At 37.0% G+C, this 25,616-nt stretch overlaps 1 protein-coding gene across 1 annotated transcript in view; it reads right to left on the bottom strand.

Moving 5' to 3' along the window:
* The window catches only part of DOCK3 (dedicator of cytokinesis 3), a 206,776-nt gene extending 181,600 nt beyond the window's left edge, over nt 1-25,176 (bottom strand). Inside the window, 5 exon segments of the mRNA XM_050904891.1 lie at nt 1,974-2,029; nt 4,353-4,393; nt 14,757-14,840; nt 18,574-18,657; nt 25,107-25,176. Coding sequence (XP_050760848.1) covers nt 1,974-2,029; nt 4,353-4,393; nt 14,757-14,840; nt 18,574-18,657; nt 25,107-25,176 — 335 coding nt within the window.
* Between the last annotated feature and the right edge of the window lie 440 nt (nt 25,177-25,616).

The following is a 25,616-nucleotide window of genomic DNA, read 5'->3' as shown; positions in this document are numbered from 1 at the left end:
TTTGGTTTTGGTTGGGGTTTTTTGTTGGTTTGTTCCCCCCCCCCCCCAAATTTGGCCACAGTAAGACTAGGAAATCTCAATTCATGCTTTAACAAATCTCCACAGAGTATGCTTGTGATCTAAAGTACGACACTAAGAATATAATGAAAATCCCAACACCTATTCTTTAGCTCATATTCAAAGATCATTTCAATGGTTAAACAAAAATTCTGCATTTAGTATATATCATCAAAAGTTTTCTTGACAGTAACAACATTAAAAATGATGCCACAACCACTTCTAGCTGAAAATTCAGTTATTTTCAGATCTCTGTAAAATGCCATTACGGGGAAGGAATTCAAAATAGTTCAACATCCCTTTAAGAAACCACAGAAAACTAAAGGATGAAAGGAATCACACAATATACTTTAGCTAGTACGGGGTGGGGGCGGGGGGCAGGAATCAAAACCAAATGAAGATGTTCTTCTAAAGATTATTTTTAGAAATGGATTTACAAACTTGTGGCATCAGTGAAAAATAAAACATTTTGGAAGATCAGCCTTGAATAGTATGACTGGATTTAAAGAGAATGCACATCAGGACTACATTTAACCATGTAAATTTGATGCTTTGCATTCCTATAACCCTGGACTTCCTCCATTATATCCACATATTAATGACATTACTTTGGGTCCATGACTCAAATATAAGAACATTATATACCACGCTCTATTATTTCACAAGTGTTTATACTGGCATTTTGAATATATTCTTAAATACAGGAGTAGAATTTCTTTTACCAAAACATGAAATAACCATGATCTCTGGTTCAGAATTGTATTACGTTCTGTTGTATCAATTGGTATACCAGTCTTTGATACTTATTTTTAAGAAGTACATCAGCTTTCCTAGTAAGTATCTAAATATCCTGAACAGGTTGCCCTTTACAAATTCTGAACTAACATCAAGTACTAATTAACTACAAATTCCAGGAAACTGGTCTTCCCCCTAAGGAGAGTACATGTTAGGAGTACTCATTCTATGCAATATATATAATTTTATTACACTCCAAAGTTATGAAGCATCAGTATTACAGTTGCCCTTACAATCTTTACTCACTCCCTCTGAGGATAAACATACAATTCAAGACTATCAGAAGTCACATATTTTTCTACAGGTACTTCACTAAATGCCATTTAATACATTTTTATCTTCCACATTTAATTTGTTGCCTTGGGTCACTGTCTGAAATGCTGCACTTATAAAACTCCCCACGGCGGCCTTAATCTAGAATATGCAGGTAAGAGCAGCAGTGAAGACACAAGATATTGATTTCAGGAGTCTCAGTCAATCTCACAGGGAACTTTGCAGGTTATAGAGCCTAGACACAGCAAAATCTCTGACATTATGTTGCCATCAGTATCGCTATTCACATTAACTAAATTAAACCTACCTCTAGCAACATATGGGCTACATATAAAGACAGTGAAGGTAAAATATTTTCAGCAGAGTGTACTTCAGTCATTCTTTGCCTTGAGGTGTGGAGGGTTGGATCCTTTTGAAAAGTTTCAAAGTAACATAGCTACCTTGTCAGCTATGTCTCAGTGAAAATCAGTTCATAAATGAGATGGGCTGTCTACATGCCAGTGCCTCCGTAACAAACAGGAACATATAGAATTTTGCCAGTGAGGAAACAAGCACAAATGAAAAATACGCATAGAGTTCTTTAAAATGCGTGTGTTTCAGATTATACCTCTGAAGTTACAATTTTATGAGCAAAAGTGAACAGGAGTAAACAACAGAATTGATTCTTGCTATATTAAAAAACAAAAAAGCCCCAAAGCTCTGCAGAATTACATTTAATTTTCAAACCCTAATACGCAACAAAAGATACAACGAACTAAAACCACTCTATACATTTTAATAACTATTTCGTAGATTCCTTTCTAGGTGAGAAGCACCACAGCTTCTTAGAAAGAAGGAAGAATACTCACCCTCTGTTACTGACGATTGCCTTTTTCAAGTGAATATAGTTTGCAGGAAAAATCCCCTGCAAGAGAAAAAAGTCCATAAGTTAGAAAGATACATTTGCAGTTTTTAGCATTTATATCCTAAGCCACAATAAATAATTGCCAATATACCTATTAAAAAAAACCCTAACACTGTGTCAAAGAAGCTGCCACAGTCAAAAGTCAACATTCACATTAGTCACAACTGATCATTTTAATCCATCTTAGAACAGGACAGCACACTGAATCAAACCTCCATGTTGAAAGATGAACTTCTTATTAAGGAAGTTTTGCAAGTCTGTTCAATAAAAATATCATACAAAGATTCAAGCCAAGTACTTTTCATTCCCAAAAGCTCCTGAAGTGTTCAGAAACGCTGTTGTATGGGAAATATGCTCTGGTATAAAAATCATGGGTAAGTCAACTAGGACCAAATGAAAAGGTGTCACTCTAATCCTACAGAGCTGCCTTGGAAGGGACAAGATTGATTTAAAAAGAAAACATTTAAGTTTAGCCAATTGTCTTCCTACTGCAAAGACTGTGTGAGCCCAATAATCCACTAACAGGTGATAAGCAAGCTGGAAAAAGGTGTGACAAGTAGTAAGAGTTCAGAGAACAGCTTGCAGTTAGCAGAAAGGAATGAGTAACAGATGTAACTACCAGGAACATTTATTGGAGAGATGTAAGCTAGCCGGGACAGCCAGAAAAGTGGCTATCGTGCTGTTTGCAGCATAGCATCAGTATGCTTCCAGACCAGGCCTCTGTGTCAGTATGCTACATTACATTACATGACAAGGACATAGGTTTAAAAAAACCAAACCAAAAAGCCCACCATCAAATTTGTGTCTAGCCCTCATACCAGCCTTTCATTAAGGAAAGAAGTATTGTATTACTTGCATACCCTGGAGCTATCCTTTTTCCTCCCTCTTTCCAACAAAAAGCTGTTGAAACTCACTTGGGACAGCTTCGGTTATTTGCCTTTTGCTGTTCCCATGACGGTTGGATTCTAACCTTGCCTGTGCCATTGTGTTCTTGTGTGATGAGACATGGGGAAAAGAGGTAATTTAAACCAAACTTTTCATAGTGTTCCTTTATCTCTGTAAAACACACGGCCCTGAATACTCAGGGCAAACTCAGTATGTAAGAACGGTAAGCTTGCACTTCAGTGAGGAATACAGCATCGGCATTGGTAATCTTCAGGTTAAAAACCAGCTGACAGCCTCTGACAAAAATGTCAGTAATCAAGTGTGGCCTTTAAATTTCTAGAGCTTTAAAACAGTACAATTTAGGAAGAAAAATTTTCATGGGGAGGTTGAAAGGAATACTAAGTAAAGATGATTCAAAATGCTAAGAAAAATTCCTTTTTCATAGGCAAGACCGAAATTGCAGAAGGAAAAAAGATGAATCTAACAGGAACGGCTTCATCAGGAAAAAAAAGTAAATGTGCATTCTTTCAGCCACACGAAAATCTGGAAAAGGAAGAAATGCTACTTCAGTTTCTTGTTTGGTTCACTTCCAGTTAATGCTGTTTATTTCTGTGATCCTGTGCTGGTTACCTAAGAAACCAAGGAAGGTTTGAAGGGCTCTCCTATCAAAACTGAACATACACGCAAGCAGAAGATGTACCAACACACACACACACACACTGAATGTAGGCTTTTCCATTAAAAGAGTATTATAGTCATGAAAACATAATACAGGTAATATTATATTCCATAATACAGGTAAACATGAGGAATCTGGTAGTCTTTTTAAATACAAGCTATATTTAAACCAAAAGACAATGAAGTGATGCTTACACAGAAGCAACTATTTACATGTTTGGATACCTACATTTACAAAAATATACATGCACTCGCAAAAAATTCATATCAGAACAGTTAAAAAAGTTCTCCAAGAGCAAAACAGGGGTATGACTGGAAAATAACCAAATGCAGTGGTTAAACTGAAAAAAGTCTGAAAAAAGAACAAACTTAGAATATCTTTTTTCATCAAACTTTTTTTTTTTCAAAGTTGTCTTAGATTAATAATGCAAATTATTAAATGTGTTCTTTAAAAATCCTGAATTAAGCAGTGCAAGATCACCCATCTGTATTTTTCTTAGGGGAGCAGGGTAGAGAGGATCAAACTGGATGAGAGTTATAAATGTTGGAAAGATTACACGTTACATATCAGGAAGGTTTCTGATCCTTTGGGTGACTAATCAGTATTGTTCTCTCAATTTAGAAAATAAATCCAATCCTCCCACAGGAAAAAAGTTAGAGAAGTAAAATCCTAAGGGTAAGGAAAATGAGAAGTTTACTGGGTTGCAACAGCAAAATAGATATAATCTCCCACTAGATTAAAAAATGTATTCGCTCTTACCTTTACATTGGGCTTCTTAATGGAAACACCTCTGTACCAGCCTAAAACCAGATAAAACACACTATATTAATTTGTGGCATTGCTTACTTTACACAGAAGCAAACTGACTGAAAGCTATGCAGTTACTGAGATCATCTCAAAAGCCAGCTGTGCCTCACATAGGTCAAATTTTTTAATGTGGGTTTTTTTTATTATTATTCTTTTGCTCTGCAGTGACGACAAGCAATTAAGAACCTGGAATCCTCCTGTTTATTCCCACCAGGAATAAAAGCAGCTTAGTGTACTTAGTCACTGTACTCACAATCATTAGCCACTGTGGCAAAGATGCATTCAGCGCTCATGCAAGACTCTGTACAGAACACTTTTCTTACATGCTGGTACATGAGTCTCTTCGTAGTGTTTATCTTAACAAAATCTCCAGACTTCAAAAACCTGTCCTTTTAAAGACAGGAAAAGCCATTATCATACATATCTAATATTGTTTAAACAAATATAAATCCTTTGCACGTGTCTGGTCTTATGTATGTCTGTGAGACTAGAGAACAGACTTTAGGATCTAATTTCACAAACCCAATTATTATTCTTGTATCCCCCATAAGTTAACAGCCCCAGACAGGACAATAAATCACGAGTAGAAGGCAAAGCTGCAAAAGCTACAAGTTAAACAGAAGAACCCAATTACTCCTGTTTTACACATGTGAGAGTAATGTCACACCATACAAGATCCATCAGGAAAAAAGTGCTGAAGACACCATCCAGTTTAACAATGGAAAAGGAGCACAGTTCAGTCATCATGGTAGATGAGCTGCTCTTCCACTCCATGAGACACACAAAACTACCTTGAACTCTTGTTAAAAATATGCTGCTCTCTTCGTATCTGGGTGTAATGCTTCAGCCCCAGAACATAAAGCTAACCATTAAGACCTGAGCCTGGAACACGCCATAGGAGCACGGGCAATGCAGAGTGCCAGGGTGCGAGTTCTGTGGAGGAGGCCTGGCCATCAGAAATTTGTGGGCAAAGTCAGCCAGGCCCAGCTACTACACAAGCAGCAAGTTCAACTGCCTGCATGTCACTATCTACTGCAGCCCACTATTCAGACAGGCAACAACCCAAACTTGCCAAAACCCAACAATTTCACATAATCTAAATCCACTTTCCATAAAAATTCCTCTAATTTTTCCAGCAACTTCCTACTTTTAATATTTTTTTTTTCCTACAGAGGACATATATAATTTAGTATCTGAAGCATTTAAAAGAGCACTAGGAAAACTTGTCAGTAATTTGCTATGGAGAATAGAGAAGAACAGAACAAAGTAACTGTGTATTTTCTCTCAGAAAAAGGACTTCATATTTGGCTGAATTATGACATAAGTCTCATTTAGAGGCTCAGAAGTGGGGAAGAGGGCCTTGATTTTGTTTTAAAGACAGCCTGCTAGTCTTGATTTTATTTTTTTTTTTTTAAGGAAATTTGGGTCAATATAAAAGAAAATAATTGATGACTTCAAGACATTTGCAAATCTTAGTATGGAAAAAATTAAAATCCATCTTCTTTATTACACAAATTTCTCATGAAGATAGGACATAACACAAAGATTTATTTTCCCATGAAATTATTGCTTATATTAAAAAAATAAAAATTTGTTTTCAATTTATTTCTTAGTTGCTCAAACTTCATGGCAATCATATCAATATAAACATATGCACAAACAACACATACAGATCCTTAAAATGAGTAATTTCTAAAACTCCACACAACTGTGCCTGCAACACCTGCTTTTGAGTAGCAGATGCTACATATTTTTAAGGTCACAGAAAAAAAAAAATGCATTTATCCTGTGATTCATTGTTACCAATATTAAATAGAGCATGCTGCTAACTGTTATATTCATAGACTCTGTACCTTAGAAATAAACATACATTTTAAGCTTTAAGACAAACAGAATGGCAAAACTCTCAGTAAATATGGAAAAAAGTGGTTTTATCTAAGTTTGTGAACAGAACTGTAAAAGTTAGAATAAAACCCGATAAAGTAGGTGTCTATTAATGATTTAGATGTGCAGGGTAGGGGATGAAACAGATTTCAAAAAAAACTACCTTATTTCTGAGTTTCCTGTTCTTAATCCCAAAACAAATCTTCAAAGCTTAAAAGGTATGTGTTTACAGAGTTGTAAACAACAGGAATGGAAGGACCCCTGAGAAATCACCTAGCTCATCCAAGCGATGTCTCTAAACCTCTCCTTGCAGATGTTTAGCCTGTTTTTAACAGTGTCCAATAATTTATTATCAGGACTGAATAACACAGCCCTCCTTGCCTGTGGCAAATGATCCATACAACTTCCGCAAAACCTAAACTCCAAGGTATTTCTGCACAGTATTCCAAGGAAACAGAGTATATTTCTGCTACTCCACATAGACCAGCTTGAAAGTGGTGGTGTTGCACAGGCATCTTTTTAGAAATTTCTTCCACAGATCAACATCAGCCAAGAAAACTGCATGTAACAGTAACATTTTGGTATAGTACTTGAAAATCTAGAATATTTATGTCAAGTGGAGATGGCAAATCCTCTCTGGACAACATATTTCAGTGGCTCAGACAACATACATGCACTTTATAACCTGAACTTACTTTGCTGCTATTTGAATTCAGGATCGTTTCTTTTGGAGAATATGGAAAACATTTTGTTGACTTCCCTTTTGTAGGTACTTTTATAAATTAGAAAAGATTAAAGTGCCTTTAATCTTGTAGATTGTGCTCTCTAGATCTTAGTTTTCCTTTCTTTTTTCTTTTTCAGTGTGGTATAATATTTTTAGAATCACCCTTCTCTGTTTTAAGTTTCCTCCAACTGCATGCAAGCAAGATACAGCAGAAAGAAGAGCTCACCAGAACCTGAAAGCACTAAATTGTAAAATGTAATTCCTTATTTGCTTACAATGAACACCACCAAAAACTCATTCTGTATCTCAAAGTAAAAGCTATGAGAAAAGGTACAATGCTTTTTTTAAAAACACACTTAGAAAATTGAATCTGCATTACATTATTCACTAAAATGAATTAAACCTTCATTCTGGAATTAGTCTTAAACAGATTAATATTGATCTAATCATATATTTCAAAGAACATTTATTTTGGAGGATTTAATCACGATAGTCATCAAATCCAGGCAGGTGCTTCAGCTAATTGTGATCACAACGTGCGCTACATGGTTTGACTTCAATATTGACTGACATTTTTAGATGTTACTGTACTACAAATAATTAATTGTTAATACTTTAGAATTATGGCATTCATTTTCTAGTGATACATGGCCTTTAAAGGGTACTGACTTCAAGGAAACGGTGAAAAAGATGGGATTTAAAACTAAGCAGAAAAACATGGCTACGAAGTGACAAGAATTTTGTGAATAAGTTAATGTGAAACAACAATCCTAAATATCCATAATTTGAACAGATTAACTGTCTGGTAATTATCAGTAACTAATAAGAATTTGAGGACAGATGAAGTTAAGGCATAAGACCAGAGCTGGAACACCTACAAATCTCTACAGAGAAAGACTGTGCTTCATGCACACAATGCCTCCCCCCATTTCCTTTTCTGACAGCTAAGAATATTCTCAAACTGCTTGACCTAGTGGATGACCGAGGGAAAGGAAGACAGATAATTCAACTGTTTTTCAAAAAATGAATCACCATACTGGGTCTGGCTGGGATGGAGTCAACTTTCTCCACAGCAGCCTGTCTGGTGCTGTGTTTTGGATTTGTGGCTAAAACACTGCTGATAAAAGACCAACATTTTGGCTATTGCTGAACAGTGCTTGCACAACATCAAGGCTTTTTCTTTTTCCCAATGTGCCAGCCCCATGGTAGGGGTAGACAAGAAGTTGGGAGGGGCCATAGCTGCGACAGCTGACCTGAATCAGCCAAACGAATATTCCATACCATATAACATCATTTACTATAAGAACACCAAAAATTAGTCTATTAGAAGCATCATTCTAAGCAATGTCCTATTCAGGATAAGAAGGAGAACACTAAATATATCCCAAACAAGTCTGATGAATTTCAAGTATTATATCATAGTCAAAATAAAGTAGATAAAATGACAAAGACATCCTAGAATGGGCAAAAATACCTTCAATGATACAGATGACACTGCAAGCAAACTTTTTTTTTTTCCTTTTCTTTGATCACACAGGAAGGTAGGCATAGGATGAGCCTACTGCTTACACCATAGTACAATAACAACTGAAGAAAGCACTGCTATGTCTGAACATTTGTGAGAAGCTGGGGATGAATGCAGCCATTTGGACTGCATCTTGATGTTGTGTTGATGTGTATTTCTGGGTAAGTGTCATGACAAAGCCACGTACTTGATAAATTTTGATGAATGGAGGTGCAAAGCTTTTTATTTTTTTTAAAGAAACTGATAGTATAATAGACTTAATGCCTCAGTAAAACAGAAACTGTCAGTGCAGGAATTACATACACTTTCCTAATCTAACTGATTTCAAACATCTCATGCTTTATATTCTCAGTATGCTCAAGACAAAGGTTTAATCCAAATACTGTAGAAGAAAATTGAATGAATCATATCCATTCCACTGCGTTCTGGACAAGTCACTGTATCTTAAAGCCCTATTCCAACCTTGCTTTTACATGGACTCTACTGCACGGGGCAGTAGATAAACCAAGCAGACTACCTGAAGCAATACAGCCACGCTGCACAGTGATCCATTCCAGCTAAACCTACCATAAAGCCTAAACATTGCGTTTCTAAGGTGAAACATAGAACCCAGGAAAAAACACAATCCTTCACAGCTGCAATTTTTTTCAATACCATCTAATGATATTTGATACAAGCTAAGAAAAGCGAAGAGTAGGCTGATTTGACAGCTCTGCCCTCTACATACCCTACACAGCAAATAATCCCTCAAAGGGCTGCAAGAAGAATTACTTCCATGGTAATAAAACTTGAGAAAAACAAAAGGAAAAGTACTCCATTACGCCTGTTCCCCCTGCACATTAAGACCAGCACCTGCTCATAACTACTTCTTCAAAATGCATTGTCTATACATATATTCATACTGCAGGTTACTTGCAGGCCAGTAATAAAAGCTAAATTACTTAGCAGTATATGCAAGAATGCGTCCCTGTCCTTCCCTTTGTTTCTAGAGCTTTTTCAGCTATAAGAAGTAGTACTAGGCTTCCTGCTTAGCTCCTCTGAACCCTAGAATTCAACAAGGCCTCTGAAGAGGCAGGACAGAAGAGTGGAGTGTGAATGTATATACCAACATCACATATAAAAAAAATGCTTAGGTAAATTCACCTACAACTACCTGTACATATGGAAATTCACAGCGTGGGAAACTTGAAGCCATATTACAGAAACCTGCATACTCTAAGATAAAGACTGAAAAACAGTCTTTCCAAAGATGTATCACAGTCAGAAGTCTCAGCAATAGTGCAATCCTAGTTAAACTGCAAAAGGAGCTCTGGGGCAGGCCTGCACATCTCAACCTCTTAATCTGAGTGATTAGAAGAGCTACCAATGTTTTTTGATCTTTACTTGAAAGTGCCTTGAACAAAACAGGATATTCTTTCTAAAAGCCACCTCATAACCCTTTTCAGATTTCCACTTCATCAACAAGAGGTCTGTCACATGGAAAAAGCTCGTCCTTTTTGAGCACTCATTAGCAGAAAAACAAAAGGGTCCTAATTGAAAGGCATTGATCTATTTTTCAGAAAAATAAAGCTCAAATATCTGGGTTAAATAAAGTAGCATCAGCTGCAGACTGTAGGAAAAAACACAAATTCCACATATAATTTCTTGACAAACAGAATTCTGAAAATAAATTACATAAGTATTTATGGTAAGTCCTAAAGCTAAACTTGGTTCTTAAAGAAAGCACTACTAGTAGAATCTGCTACAAGAACTCAAACCTTCTTTGTCCTACAAAAATAAGTATACTTTGCAGTAATGCGAGTAACCCTCAAATCTGGAGGAAAGCTATCTTTTGCATATACTAGCCAACAAACAATTGCTTTTACCTTTTAATCTGCATATAAGCTGCTGTGCAGAGCTAAAGGTACTCAAAGTGACCCAGAAGACGGATGGTAACAGTGCTTAGCAAAAGCTTCTTGATGCCGAAACCACTCAATGCCAAGACCACTCTGTCCTGAGCTTGATGCTCTGAGCAGTGCCAGGACAGGACGAGCAGCAGATGAATACCCAACCGAGCCTGCCAACACCATGTCAGGGAGCAGCCTCATGCCAGCAGAACCACAGGAATATGCTAATAATGCAGTCAGAGATGCTACAACAAAAGCAGAAGAGATAGAATGTGTTTTATCTTGGTGTTAGCCAAACAGAGGGCCATGAAGAAGCCATTCCTGTGCTCCAAAAGACTAGTTTGAATAGCCAGGCAAGATCTTCCGCAGCAGCTGTGTGGGTCCAAGAGACTTCAGTTCCACTGGCACACTCCACAAAAGGCAAAGAGGAAAAGGGATGAAAAGGGGAAAAAGGCAAAGAGGAAAAGGGATATCTCACTGGAGACATCTTTCTCAGGGTAAACCCAAATTACTGGGAGTGAGTCAATTTGGCCCAGCCAGCCACAGGACAGCTCCCAACTCCAGGTGGAAGGAAACCTGCATTGCTCCCACAGCAATGACAGTCTGAAGCGTGATTCCTCACTCATCCGTATGGTACAACTTGGAAGCATGGCAAAGATATCACTTCTCAAGCACATTGAATTCTTCAAGAATTTAAGAAAAAACGCTAATTGCAAGCTATATCTGCTGCTTAAGTGTCCCAAATACTGGAAAGCCTTCATGCAACCATACTGTCACTGCTGGAATAACAGAGGGAAAGTTTAAATATATTACATCCATGGCTTAAGAAAACTATTATTAACATACACACAAATTAAAACCATGTAAATACTGTGTGGATACCAGAATTTGCATGGGTAAGACAATATTCTTTTAACTGGCGCTTCAGGCATCAGCTAGTGTTTCTTTTCTTCAGTGAATATATAAGAGTCTCAAGGTAATAATTAAAGTCACTGAAGTTGTAGCATTTTTAATCTAAAGAAAACTGCTCCCTAGCAATAAAAATAAATGGATAAAACAGACATTTTAAATTTACTCTGAATGCCAGTGGCAGGGCAATAGTTGTATGACTTGAAAAATAGGGTGTTCTTTAGAACGTGCTGTCCACGTGTATTTCAAACAATAAGTATTGCTCATGCTTTGTCACTTGACAAAAGAAAACTCTGTCTTTCAGCATTTATAGGTGGCATACTATTGCCAGACCCTTTCACCTCCTCAATGCATGGCATGTAAAGCAGAGAACAACATTTACTGTTTCAATTCTCTCTCAGTGGCAAGATCGTATGTACAACTGATATCTTGAAGAATATTTGTTACCTTTGAGTGAGACCACTGGAGGACCTCAGAGTCCTTTGTGCAAACAGTAACCATAAAACCACCCTAGTAATGTCACATGCTTTAGCGATAGCATAACATTTGATGAAACATGGATGGAGCTTCTTGTAGCTTCAGAGGAAAGGCAGACATTAAGTCCATGGGTTTGAACCCTGTTATATTGAATTACTGGGGAGGAAGCAGTGGGAGGCGTTTGTCAGATTTAGGGTTAGAAAACAGCAATTTACACATTTGTGGTCTGGTATGAAAGCACACAGAGTGGCAGGCACACAAATTGATGGAAATTCAGAAGTTCCAATTTCAAGCACATGAACAAGATCCATAGTAACAAAGACAACTGTATTTCATTGCATTATTTAAAATATGCATAGACAATCACAAAAAAAAGATTTTTTTTTAATGTGTTATCAATTGGTATTCATATTTATTAGCCTTAAAGAGACAAATACATGTACGTGTGTGTGTGTGTGTACACGCATATGTTTCTTTACTCTGCAAAAACATATAAAACTTAGCTGCAGAGGTACCTGAGAACTTGGTATAGGAAATTCCCTACTCTTCCATTCAGTTGCTCCAAATGCAGTGACTGCTTTTTACACTAGTCACTACAAAAGAGCACTTGCTCTTTTGCAGTAATAATACAGTTATTCAATAAGTCATTATGATTAAAAATAAGCACATTCAGAAGTATAGCTAGTATTTGAATCTTTGTCAGCCTTGAATTCTTCAGCGAGTCTCCGAAATCATTCTTCATGTCACTAGAAGGTTTGCACATATGTGAATCCTTTTAACCCAGACAGCAAAGTCCCTGCTGTAGAGAATTATGCACGAACTATTCTAAGTAGTGAAGCTGAAGCAGCAATGGATCTTCTGTCTACTCCCACAGTAGTGACCCTTATTTGCATGGATTAACACTAATTTATCCAGTTTGTCTGGACAAAAGAATCCCCAGCAAATAATGCAGAAGTAGAAGATGAGGTATGTTTCATTCTAAATTTGCAAGGCAAACCAAGGACCATGTTAAACAACCACTTAGACAAGAATGCTTAAACAAGGACTACTTTTTTTCTTTAAGAACCTACTTTGCACATTTAGTGTGCTTTTTTGCATCATTCACACATGCAAAAGCTGCAGCACAGACCATTTGAATATTCAGATAAGTTTCATATTGTGGAGTTCCAGATGTTATTATCAAAATTAATATATCTTTTTATATATGTAAAGTCCATGGTAAAGGCACCTCAACCAAAATGACAGGATAGAGGGCTTAAAAAACAAAACTGAAAAAACTCTGTACAAACACTTCCTTCCACCCAGGAAAACACTTTGTCTGAGGGCCTCCTTTCTCAGCAATTTGAAGACTGGCATGAATTGCCTTTGAGGAATCATCCTCAAAACTACTGGCAAAGGAAATATACAGAGCCTAATTATTATAACACTGTAAAGAGACACTGGATTATCCTTTTGCTTTTCTGTAAGCAACCTGCTCCTTTGAGATTGTGCTTTTATTTCCCAGAGTTTTGAAAGCTTCCTTGATTACCAGAAATGGTTTGAAAATACGATGACTGCTTTCAGCAATATACATTGTTTTACCTTAGAGTTATACTATCCTATGCAAAGTAACAAATTTTTCCTGAGCTTGCACCATATACTAATTCACAAGACCTGGTAGAATGACTACAGTCAACACTCAGTGCTCAAGTAAAGCTTAGCCCATTACACTGCATGTGTTTTTTTTAAAAAACGTTATCATTTGCAAGTATAATACTACAAGTATTGTTTACAGCGTGCGTCTTCATGGATTAAACGTCACTATTGCACTGCAAAACTCTCATTCAGCAGAAGATTTTTACAAGTGTAGGTGAAGAAGCTAACACTTTCCTAGAAACATTAGCATGTAAGAGGTCACTTTTTCATGAAGAGTTAAGTCAGTAGGTGAACAAACAAAACACCTGAGTACAAGAAAAAGCATCAAGAGCAAAAGATAGTTCTAGGCACGAGAGAAGAAAAGCAGTCTTCTGACAAGCAGGTGGAAGATTTGTGTAGCAACGTTAACATTGGAGATGAAAAATGACTGTAAACTGAACAAACACAAGAACAAACCTACAACTTTGTGGAATGTTAATTTGGAATTCAAATTTGTGGATCTGGTTTTGAATTCGTTTTAACACTTCAGGATTAAGGTTACATTATTCCACCTCAGACTACAGGGAAACATGTTCTCATACTGTATCTTGTCAACCTGCTTCTCAATAGACATGTTTTACACCACTTGCTTACTCCGAACATTAGGATAAAAATCATTCCCCTTTTAAATACAACAACTTCAATCACACTATCCATGTGAATAAAGCAGAGGATTAGGACATTCAATTTATTCACACACAGACATCTCCAGCCACATAAGAAAAAACTATAGTTATAACATTTACAATGGCATTTTCCTTTAGGTACAAAAAAACCACATGAAGATAAATGCAAAGCAATCCCCCCTAAACCCAAATTCTTTACATTTTTTCCAGTATTGCTCCCAAATGATTTGCTAATCTATTTCATAACTAATATTTTTCATGTGTTCAGATGTTGCTAAATAATAAACACTGATACACTTAATTGACATGCATAACAGTAACACTGAGAAAATACAGTTAAAAAAAGATACTGATTATATACTTTACATGATGAAAATTCACTGTAAGACCCAAATACAATACAACAATCAGGTCAGGGTTCAAGATTTTCTGGACAGATGGTTAACTTAAAACACACTGACCCCCTATCAGACTGGATTAGTGCCAACAGCACTCAGCCTTTCCTACGGAAAGTGGGTCAGATTAGGTTTTATTTAAGTGCTTTGATTTGATGCATCATGATTTCCAAACAACTTATTACAATCTGCTAGATTAAGATATTTGTATATTCTTATATAGAAAATGGAATTCCTTCTTGGACATGACACTTACCTTCACATTTCTCTAGGATCTGGACAGTTTCACCTAGTTCCAGGACCAAGCCTTGTGGTACAGCTCCTCGGAAGCTGCATATCACTAGAGGGTGGGGAAAAACAGAGAGAGAGAGAGAGAGAGACATATGAGGGTTGAATCTTTGTGTGAATTTTTCTTCTAAGCATAGCACTTTAGCTCACTCCTTACATAAAAATAGCTATTACATAGCTGCCCAGAAAACCTGTCAGCCAACTTTTCCTCATCAGATATCTTTATTTCGGCCCTTATCAGAAATTTAGCTCAGCAGTAACATAAAAGCTGTGCTTTTTAAGAGATTTTTAAATTAAGCAAGGCTTGTAATCACTTTAATCACCAACCCCTGATTCATATTGCATATGAAGATTTCCTTGTCTCACAATTCTTACTCTACTACACAATTCATCAATGGAACTGGCAGTCCTAACTGCAAAGATTATAATAGGAAGTCAACTACAAGAATTACTTTCCTCCAAGTTGAAACTATTTCAAGTACCAACTGTGCAACTAATACACTGCAAAAATCCTATATTTCCATACGTTATTATATTTAAGTAGACATATAAAAGAATATATAAGAATCTGTACTTTTCATAAGCACTAACATGACATATATCTTAAATATTTTTCTAGGTATCTTTAGTTTTCATTAACCAGGGAAAATAAGAACCCATCTTAATGTTTCAGAAAGTATGAATACAATCAAAAAACTACTAAATAAACATCAATTTTAAAAATAAATTTTTAAAAATTATCATAGTGTATAATGATATATTCTTTAACCATACTTATCAAAATACAATAGGGACATGGACATGAGTAGTTACCTGAAACATGACTTGTCAAAACAAAGGATGAATTGCAAATAAGGTCCGCCTCCCCCCCAGTCCCGTAATGCCTGTTCATCTGCATTTAAAAACTCACTCAGGCACAGATTTAATTTAATCATTCAAGTACCTTGTTCTAAGTAAATACAGGCTCAGCCACAGAGTACGCCCTGTATGTCACCTACACACACACTGGAGCACTACCAGTGGAATTCCATGAGTTGAAATAGTGACCTCCAGTGGGCATCGTCCTTTTTTCCAATTTAAGAGAACACTCCTCTTTAAATGCAAGCACTCATGCTATGGTTGAGATGTTCCCATGTGATGGAGCTGCATTTCGTCTCCTCCCTGAATATCTTTTTTATGTCAAAGCCACCAAATCCCTTATGACTAAAGACTCTCTCTGCAGAACTTAAAGCAGTTAACCAGAAAGTCTGAAGTCCAGGGGAAGAACACCATGGAGACTAAGACTATCATCTGCACCATCCTCCTGAACCTTGAATTTCCAAGAACTAATGAGAAAGCATAGGAAAAACTTCCACCAAAATAAAACACGGTTTCAACCGTACAGATTTCATAAAGGGAAAGGGCAAGAAAGAACAAACTCCATACACCAGGCAAACACACACACAGATGAGACCAATATGAGAAAGAATTTGAATCAAAATCTGAAGAGAACCAAACAGCATCAAATGTTTGCTCTTCCACAGTGAGATTCAATGCAGTGTTTAGTTAAAGAGGAAAAAACTAGGGATTCCATCAACAAACCTAAACTCTTCTCTCAGCTCGTACGGCCCAGCAGAAGTCACTGCTGGTTAAATGAGGTTTTAAATTCTTGTTTACATCAGAGACAGGAGAAACATAACAATTGGCTCCAGACTGGAGTAGCACATACAATATAATCCAAGAAAAACACTAAGCTTGTCAGCATTCTGGATTCATTCTTCACCCATGAAGAAATCATAAATATGGATTTCAACCAAAGAAAAACTACTTAATGCTTCTCCCAAAGTGCAGGAACACCGGCAATTGCCAAACGCTTAACTGGCAGGCCACAATAAAACCTCTAGTGGCTTCTCCTTGCTCCTCCAGTATTTTAGATAGCAGTAGCCTTTAAATAGAGAAAATGTTTTGGTTTTTTTTCTAATAGGCAATTTTACCAGAACAAGAAGGTACAAACATATTTTATTTCTAAGTTGTTCTGCAAAATACAGTCCTATATTAAAATAACATGACTTTTCCATTCAGATCAACAAAAATACTAAAAAATTCAAGTATGTCTCAAAACCACAGGATTTTAAAAATCCTGGGTGAAAAGATACTACTGAAAACACCAGAAAAATGGAGAAATGTTAATACAGTGACAAGATATATTCATTTATCAGAGTAATTCTAGATACACGATTATTAAAAAAATTTAATATATACATGATAATATTAAATGCAATTTCCAGGCCATTTTCAACTTCTCTGAATGTGCCAAGATTATCATGACACAGAGACACCAGTCATGGGACACATGAGTATTAGTGGTTGTAGACAAAAGAGTAGTTTGAATTGTTGAGAGATTAACGACCGACTGGTCTTACTCAGCTGAGTCCAACAAGTAATAGTTAGTCTGAAAAACATTACTGCATGTTAACACTGCGTTAGAAGTTTTGAATCAGCAAACAACAGCTGGCTTCCTATGACAATTATTTACTACATGAAAACTACTGAATAAAGGATGCAACCAGGAAAGAAACTGGATTTGATGCAACTACTAGTTATTTGGTCATCAGATACTTGCCTATTATGTAACAATAAAAAGTGAGCTTGGAATGAAAGCTAAAGGAAAGGTACCAGGAAAAGAGAGTACTGCTTTTTCAACTGCTGATATAAAAAATTTTAAAAATATGGCCAAGAATAATGACTTCAATATATTTAGGCTTATAAGAAGTAATTCTAATAGATCTGTTAGTTTATAGATGCAAACTGTCCGTTTATAAAAGGATTCTACTGGTCACACAAAGAAAATCTGATACAAGGACTCTACTGCATCAATATGTAATCAGATCTTTAGAATTCAGAGTACTCTATTAATAAGATAGCCAAAGCTCTTTTCTTAGGTCTACTTCAGTCAAAAAAGAATAAACAAAAATCACAGAACAGAAATGAACTGATCCCATCAGCTGTAGATACAATCTGGATGATCATTCTCAATTAGAAAGTAAGTTCTCATACAAAAATAACATCCACCTCATGTTCCTCATTCTTAATACAGCAGTATGAAATCTAATTCCTTCATCGATAAATTTCTAGTTATAAGTTATGTCTCTTCTGTTTGACAATTTTAATAATCAATAGGGTATGTGAACAGCAATATGGATATTTTAAAAATAACAGAAGCCAAATCTGAAGAGTAGTTGACTTTCCAACCGCACTAAATGAACGTCAGGAAAAATTAAAGAACCCAATACACCAAACCATATCTTGTTAAAACTGTTTAACAAGAACACAATTTAACATCTCTGAAATAAAAAATAATGGTAAAAATAGCTACTGATTATGACAGAATCCCAGAAATTTGAGGCTGTTTTATAATCTGATGTATGATTCCAAACGTTACTTCCAAAGTTATGGATGTTACTCATTTGCTAAGCTAAAAATGCATTATGCAACACAATTTTATCTATGAAGTCACTTTTAGGTACACAATTCTTCTTAACAGTATTATTTGAAAAATACGAACACAAATGTATATGGGAAGTATGGAATAATTTAACCATTCTGGAGAAAATAATTTACATAGAGGACTCCAGTAACTGACTTCTGACCTTCCCACAGACAAATTCTGTATAGCATATGATCAACTACAAACTGTCTGTCAATCAACAACTCTCCATCATTTCTTACAAGAGTCATCCCCTCGGTCACCAGAATACAGAAGTAACGCATCATCGAAATAGGCGTACAGCAAGTCTTTTACCCACCAGTTAACAGATCTGAACGATCCCTCTTGGATTCCAGGACAGACTGCTGAAATATTTAACATCTTTTTTCAAATATTAAACCCCCTTGCCATCATTCAGGTTTATAAGGAGGTCATAGTTCCCCCTCACAAAACATAATTTCAGCCAGCAGTTAAATCCAACATTCTGCCAAAGAGGAATGCTTTGAAAAAGCACCATGCGGCACTTTCAGGAATTATCTCCAAGTCAGAGGTTCCTTAACTGTGGTACTTGAACTGTATCAAAGTGGGCCACAGCAAAAGAAACCCTTCCCTCTGCACCTCTGTAATTTCTTAATGAGAAAGGCACAAATTAGTTCACATAGGCAGTTACTCTCAAGCTGTAGCAAACAGTATGAAGGAATTGGGGGGTATAACATATAAGAACAGATGGCATTGGAACAGCAGTTTGGAAAGCCAAAGATCCAGGAGAGGACAGATTCAGAAGTGTTCTCCTTGCCTATGGACATGCCCTGACACAGTATAGGCAGCTGCATTGTAAGTCACCAGCAGTAAGAGAAACAGCTTCAAAAGAATAAGGGTACACAGGTAAACATGACATCTTAAGACAGGGTCAATGCATGTTTGCATAGCTTACTGATTCCTCGTGTGTTAGACATCTAAAGGAGCTGCTTGCTATATGGACAACGAAGATCCAGTTGATCCAATCCAGTAGGTTTTACAAAATCTATTCTGAAACAGCCCCTGTCAAAAGCTCTTGCAGAAACTGAGCTTGGCTGTGAAAGTGGGAAGGCATTTGCACAGACAAATAACTAGCAAAGAGATATGAAATAGAAGTAGTAGTCAGTTTTCTTAGTGAAGACAGATTGACCAGCAAGCTCTAAAGGGATCTCTGTTGGAGCCTTTTCTGTTTAAAGTATTTCTAAATGATCCAGAAAAGCTGATCATTTAGAAAGTGACAAAGTTTGTGAAGCCACTCAAGCTATTCAGCGTAATAAACAGTTGCAGATGGACCTAAGTACCACAAGCAGAACTGGCAGATGTACACCATTTAGTTCATCTACATGGTGTTTCATGAGGGATGAACAACCCTTATCTCACATACAAAACGATCATCTCTTCCCTTTCTATTACCACACTGAGTGAAACCCTGGAATGTTATTCAGAGTTTTTGTCATAAGCTCAATGCTCAGCCACTGTCAAGCACCACTCCCCCCTCACCACCACCACATCACAGCAGAATATTGTCTTTGGGAAAAAAGGGAAGACACCATTACCTGCAGCACTGTCTAAAATTCACAACGAACCCCCATGTGCCAGTTTTCCCCTTTGTCAAAAATGTATCCTTTGTCAAAAAGGACAGAACAGCATAAGGAAAGGTAGAAAGAAGTGAGACAAGACACACCAAGGACTGCATAAGGGCTTTTATATGATTAATTATGAAGCAAGATAGGACTCTTCTACCAGTAAGACTGACAGCTGAAAGGGATGGAGAGAGTATAATTGCTAAGTTGCATGGAGAAGGTGAACAGGGAACAATTGCTAATCATCCCTTCCAGTTCAAAAAGCTGAGCAGTGTCAAATGAAAGAGCAGAGAAGAGTTCAGTACTTTATTAATAAAGTACTTTTCCACACAGAGAAAACTGTGAAACTCCTCACGAGATGCTGTGGGTGATTAAATAAATAAATAAATCACTCAAGCTCAAAAGCAAATAGGGCAAATTAACGGATACCACCTCTGGCTCAGCAAGTCCCTGACCCAGAAAGCACTTAAGTCTTGGGAAAGCATCACATATGCTTATCTTGCTGTGCTACTACACTGTAAAACCCGCTATTGGTCACTGTCGAGGGCAGGACACTGAATGAGATGCATAAGTGGCTGGGCTGGACTGTTATGATCTCTCTCACACTGTTGTTATGGAACCACAGCCTGAGCTTCTGTTGTCCCTTGCTATCTATTGATTTGTGACCTCATCTGAACACTATTATGGCAAAAAGAGAGAATACAATTCACAGTTAGAGAAATGCTAAATTAGATTTCATGTGCGTCATTATTACTTTCTGCTGCCCACCTAAATAACAGAGCTGTTTTCATTTTTGCTGTGGTATAATTTAAAATATATCTTCCTTTTGTAATTCCTTCTAATTCAATGTCCTATGTCCCAGCTTCCCCACCCATCTCACCTGGGTCACAATGCTTCGACAGATCATTTTTCTTCTCAAATGGATTATGTCAATTACATGATAAACATAGTAATAGAAATGTGTCACATTTTTTACATGAACAGTGCAAAAACCCAAACCAAGAACAGGAAGATGCCAGAGTACTGTCCAGCACAATACATCCACATAAAGATCATGCAGCATCTAGCTGCTAATTCCCCTGAAACATCATTTTTTCTTAGCACATACAAAAAAACACTTTGCAGCACAACGAAGTGGCACAGGTATATGCCTTCTTGTATACTTTCTAATTTTTTCAACCTATTTCTACATATTGTAGTAAAGCCTACAAAAATATTTTGACATTGCATAATGTTCTATTTACAATATGATGGGCTGAACTGGTATTTTAAAAGTAATTTGTTTATTTTCATAAAGGAATAGAGCCCTTTTCCTGCCCTTTCCCTCCCCACCTTCCAAGATGTACCAATGAAAATTGGAAGTATTTATTTAAATGAGGGCTGAGAAACAAAATCAATTCAAGAGGTTTCCATGTTTACATTGTCCCCTTTTCCTTCTCCAAATCTAAATCATGTTGCTCTAATTATAAAGTTGGGCTTTTTAAAATTACTATTTATTTCTCATGGTTTCTCTTCCACAATAGAAATCACTGCTGCTAGAACAGATCCAATATGCTAAAACACATATTTGTTTTTCTTTATCCCAAGATGTTTGTGAGGCCAAGATTTAATAAACTCTATGGGTTAACTTTGGGGAAAAACCCCACATTTCATATAATCAGCTGTGAACATGCTTCCCCCCCCGCCTTTTTTTTTTTTAGTTTCACCGGGTCTTGTTTAGTTGCATAATATGACAAAAGAAACAAAAAGTTCTTAAACTCCTTCCACTGTAACAATCATAGCTTTGTGAACTTTCAACGTATCTCCATTTACTCATGGCTTCAAAAGACAAATCTTCTCGGCCTTTATGACAGTTTTTTCCAGTTCTCAACTCATTATTGTTATTATCTGTCTTACTAAAATTCTGGTAACTTGCAATATTTTTAGATGACACCAGCAGAACAAGTGTTTCAGGTTGAAGTACACCATTTAATTCTTATAAATCCTTCGTACTACACCCAACTTGCAGTTATTCGGGTTAAGCATTGATCATGCCCTAAGTATGTCTTCAACCAAACTAATTTCAGAAGGAATGGCAAGGATAATGCATAGTAGAAGCATAGCTGCAGTTGTGTCGCTCTATACTCAAATTACTTAGCTCCATACCCTACCAATTTTTAATCACACTGAGCAGATGCTGAATTGTGTTCTGTGCTACAAATGTCAAAGTTCCGAAGTTTTCTGATGGTGTAATTTATGCTTTATAACACATAACCATATTTTAAACTCACACCTGCTAAGAATTTGGTGTTCATGCTTACTTTGGGTAAACACATATAACGAACTCTGAAATTTCACAGTCCTTATAAAGAATTTCGTATTCAACTATACTAGTTATCACTATTACTAGTTAACATGGAATATAAGTCAATCCCTGAGCCTAAGATTGATTGATATGGACTAATCTTTAAGAAAATAATGTAATTACTTCAGACTGATAAATTAGTGTTATGACGAGGATGTATCTTTCCTTAAAATGCTTTTTCATATTAATCCATCTATTAAAAGCATCTAGTATCAAACAGCATAAGCTAGTTTTAACAGCTGAATAAGATGAACTTTATTTTCTTCCCTGTAATACTCAGATGATAACAAAGGCATAACTTAAGAGTCACTGTAGTAGGTGAGACCAAACATGGCTCCAAATCCAATACCTTTTCCCTAACAGGGGCTAAAACAAGGAGGTCAAGGAACGGTATTAGAACAAGGCAAGGATGTAGCTTTCCCCAACTTGAGCCATCTGTGGATTTGGACTTCCTAAAGTAGAAGTTTTTATTAGTATTAACTTTATATATGTATTTAATAGCACTTTCTATACTTTTTCTTCCACAGAGCCACCCAAATGTTTTTGAACCACATCAGCTTTTAACATCCACATCACCCCAGAACTCCATGCTTCACTTACACATCATATAGAAAGTGTTTTTCAGTAGTTCAGATCCCGCATCACCAATGCCCTCTGGGAATGGTATTAAAATAAGAAGAGTGAACAATCAATTTCTATTCTTCCACTGCACAGTATTTATGGTTTTAGAATCTCACAAACTACCTTTTCTTAATAATTTATTTTCCAAGGAGGCCAATAGATGTTAATTCTTTGTATTTACACGTGGCAGACAGGGAAAAGTCTCCAAGCCACAGCAATATGACTGCAGAAGAAAAAAAACCCAACACTGATACAAGTTACCACACAGAGGAAAAGACAGCTAAGAGCCAAGATTTAACTTTACCTTTTTGTGAGGCAACTGTGTTGCACAATCACGCCTACAGGCAGCAAAGAATTAATACTTTCCAAGCTCCCACTTACCTTCCAGTCTGAGCCTCTCTCAGAACTACAAACCTTTTTCCAGCAAAAAGGAGTAGTTCTTGCAAACAGAAAATTGTGGACTTAGTAATTTAAAACACCAAAAAAATAGCTTATGAGGGAAAAAAACCTTCACATTTTTATGACAAAATTAAGAGGCCAATATGATTAAATTTTTGTGGAACTGCTTGATTAAAACTGGCAGCTTCACAGATTGCACAGTTAGACTCTGATGATATTTGACAAGAGAGAAGAACCACAAGGAAATTAAAACGAAAACATTTTCATTTTATTATACAAATACCTAGAAGAATGCTTTCACCTTCACAGTATACCTTCCAAGTATTTAAATGATTAATTGTGGGTGAGGGTTTCAATTATTTGCCAGAAATGAATTTGAGACATACAAATTTATTTGCAAGTTCAGGCCCTATTCAGCAAGTATGTTTACAAAGAAAACAGGGAACAAAACCCAAATCTAGTACTTCCAAAACATTCTGCTGTTTAAGCAAGATGGACAATATGAAGAATTTAGGTATGAAGGAGAGGACATATCCAATTACACCCTAAAAAAAAAAAAAAAAAACAAAAACCAACCCACAACTACCCAAATAAACCACAAGGTTTTCACAGCAAGGGGCATTTCTTGCAGAGTATACTGGTACACATGACACAGAACAGGGCTCTAATCCGATTGGAATTGCCAGGCACTAATGTAATACACACACACACACAAAAAAAGATTATCAAAAGCTGATTAAAAGCCATCCAAACATTACAATCGAAGAGTAGGGATTAAACAAAAGACATGGTTTAGACGGAGGCTAAAGAATTTTTTGACCTTATTAATGGTCTTTATGAACTTTTATGCAAAACCTTGAGGAAGAAAAATATACTTCAGAACTGAAAGCAATCTGTTACACTTAAGGTTTTGTATATTGCCAAAATTACACTACAATTAAGTGAAGGTATTTCAGGCTGGTCGGGGAGCAGTGGCAGTTGCTAGGCAGCATCTGCTCCTGTCAGAGATGCTTCTTTCTTTGTGCAATACAGAACCTCAGCCAGGAATACTGCCACCAATGGATTATTACAAGGCAGCTTACTGCCATCACATGGCATCTGCAAAGTGCTCAAACTGCTGCCTAGCAACACCGCCTCTTTCTACTGAGTCATACCATCACTATGAAAATATTCATGTAAAAAAAGAAACAGATGGCCTGAGAAGAAAGGTGATCATTCACTAGCGAAGTGAATTATTGCTAGCATCCTTCCCCTACCCTCCAAGATAAAAATAGAGATTAGGCTCAAAAATCATGAGCTATTTAAAATAGTTTTGCACATCCTGGTGGCACGAGGTAGAATTGAAGAACCAGACCAAAAGCCCACAGTGTTGTCCACTAACTTAGCTATATTAAGAAACCGATTTTGAGCTCCTAGCTTTGCAGTCATCTATCCTAGTTACTCATCCCCTTCCTGTAAATCCATTCCCTCAGCTATCAGTTCATTCAACTTCCACTCTGGCAGTACAGAAGTCCCTCACCCATACATCACTCCCTCTATGCGGGAAGTAAATGCAGCAGTCTCTTTTTCTCCCTTTTAAGCAGGGATGAAGGCTGTTTCAGTTTCTGAAACCCTTTTCCCTCTCTCCAATACCTTACTTGCAAAGAGGAGAAAAACACTGACCGTACCACACTCTGCACAGAGGAGCGTGGAGCCGTTCTGCACTGCTGTGTTCCACAGACTGCAAGCGTGAGCCAGAAATGGCTACGCTTTACTGTTGAACACTAGGAAACGAAATAAGAAACCAGTCAAGTTTTGAATACCCTGGAGGATGGAGATTGCACCACCTCTCCAGGCAACCTGCTCCAGTGCTTTACCGTATGCACTGTGGAAACCAATGTCCCTTACTGTAATTTGCCACCACTGCTCCTCCTTTCACTGTGCAATTCTGAGAAATGTCTGTCTCTGTCTTCTCCATAACCCCCTAAAAAGTTGCTAACCACAAACTAGACCCCTCCTTATCCTCCTCTTCTACAGGTTGTACCACCCTAGATCTCGCAGACCCTCCTCTTTCATTGTGTGCTCCAGTCTCCTAACCATCTCCTAATCTCACCCCTCATACTGTGAGATACAGTGCTCTAGATGCAGCCCCAAAAGTGATTCCCCAAAGGAGGAAACGATCACTTCCATCAACATCCTGGTTACACAGGAACGCAGCCTGGTATGTGGCTAGCTACAAGAGAGCACCACTGAGTCACGTTCACACATGCAAAAACATAGGTATCATCCCACAGCATTTTACATCCTATCCCATTTTACAGTGACTACATCATAAGACTTTTAGTCCTCCCATCTGACTGCTAAGTAAGTTCATAACACGCTAAAGTCACGTTAGCATTTATGGTCAGTTTGCACATT

This window comes from Gymnogyps californianus, chromosome 13 (assembly GCF_018139145.2).
Source record: "Gymnogyps californianus isolate 813 chromosome 13, ASM1813914v2, whole genome shotgun sequence".
NCBI classification, from domain to species: Eukaryota; Metazoa; Chordata; class Aves; order Accipitriformes; family Cathartidae; genus Gymnogyps; species Gymnogyps californianus.
Note: the sequence above shows the minus strand (reverse complement) of the source record. Positions and strands in the feature narration are given on the sequence as shown.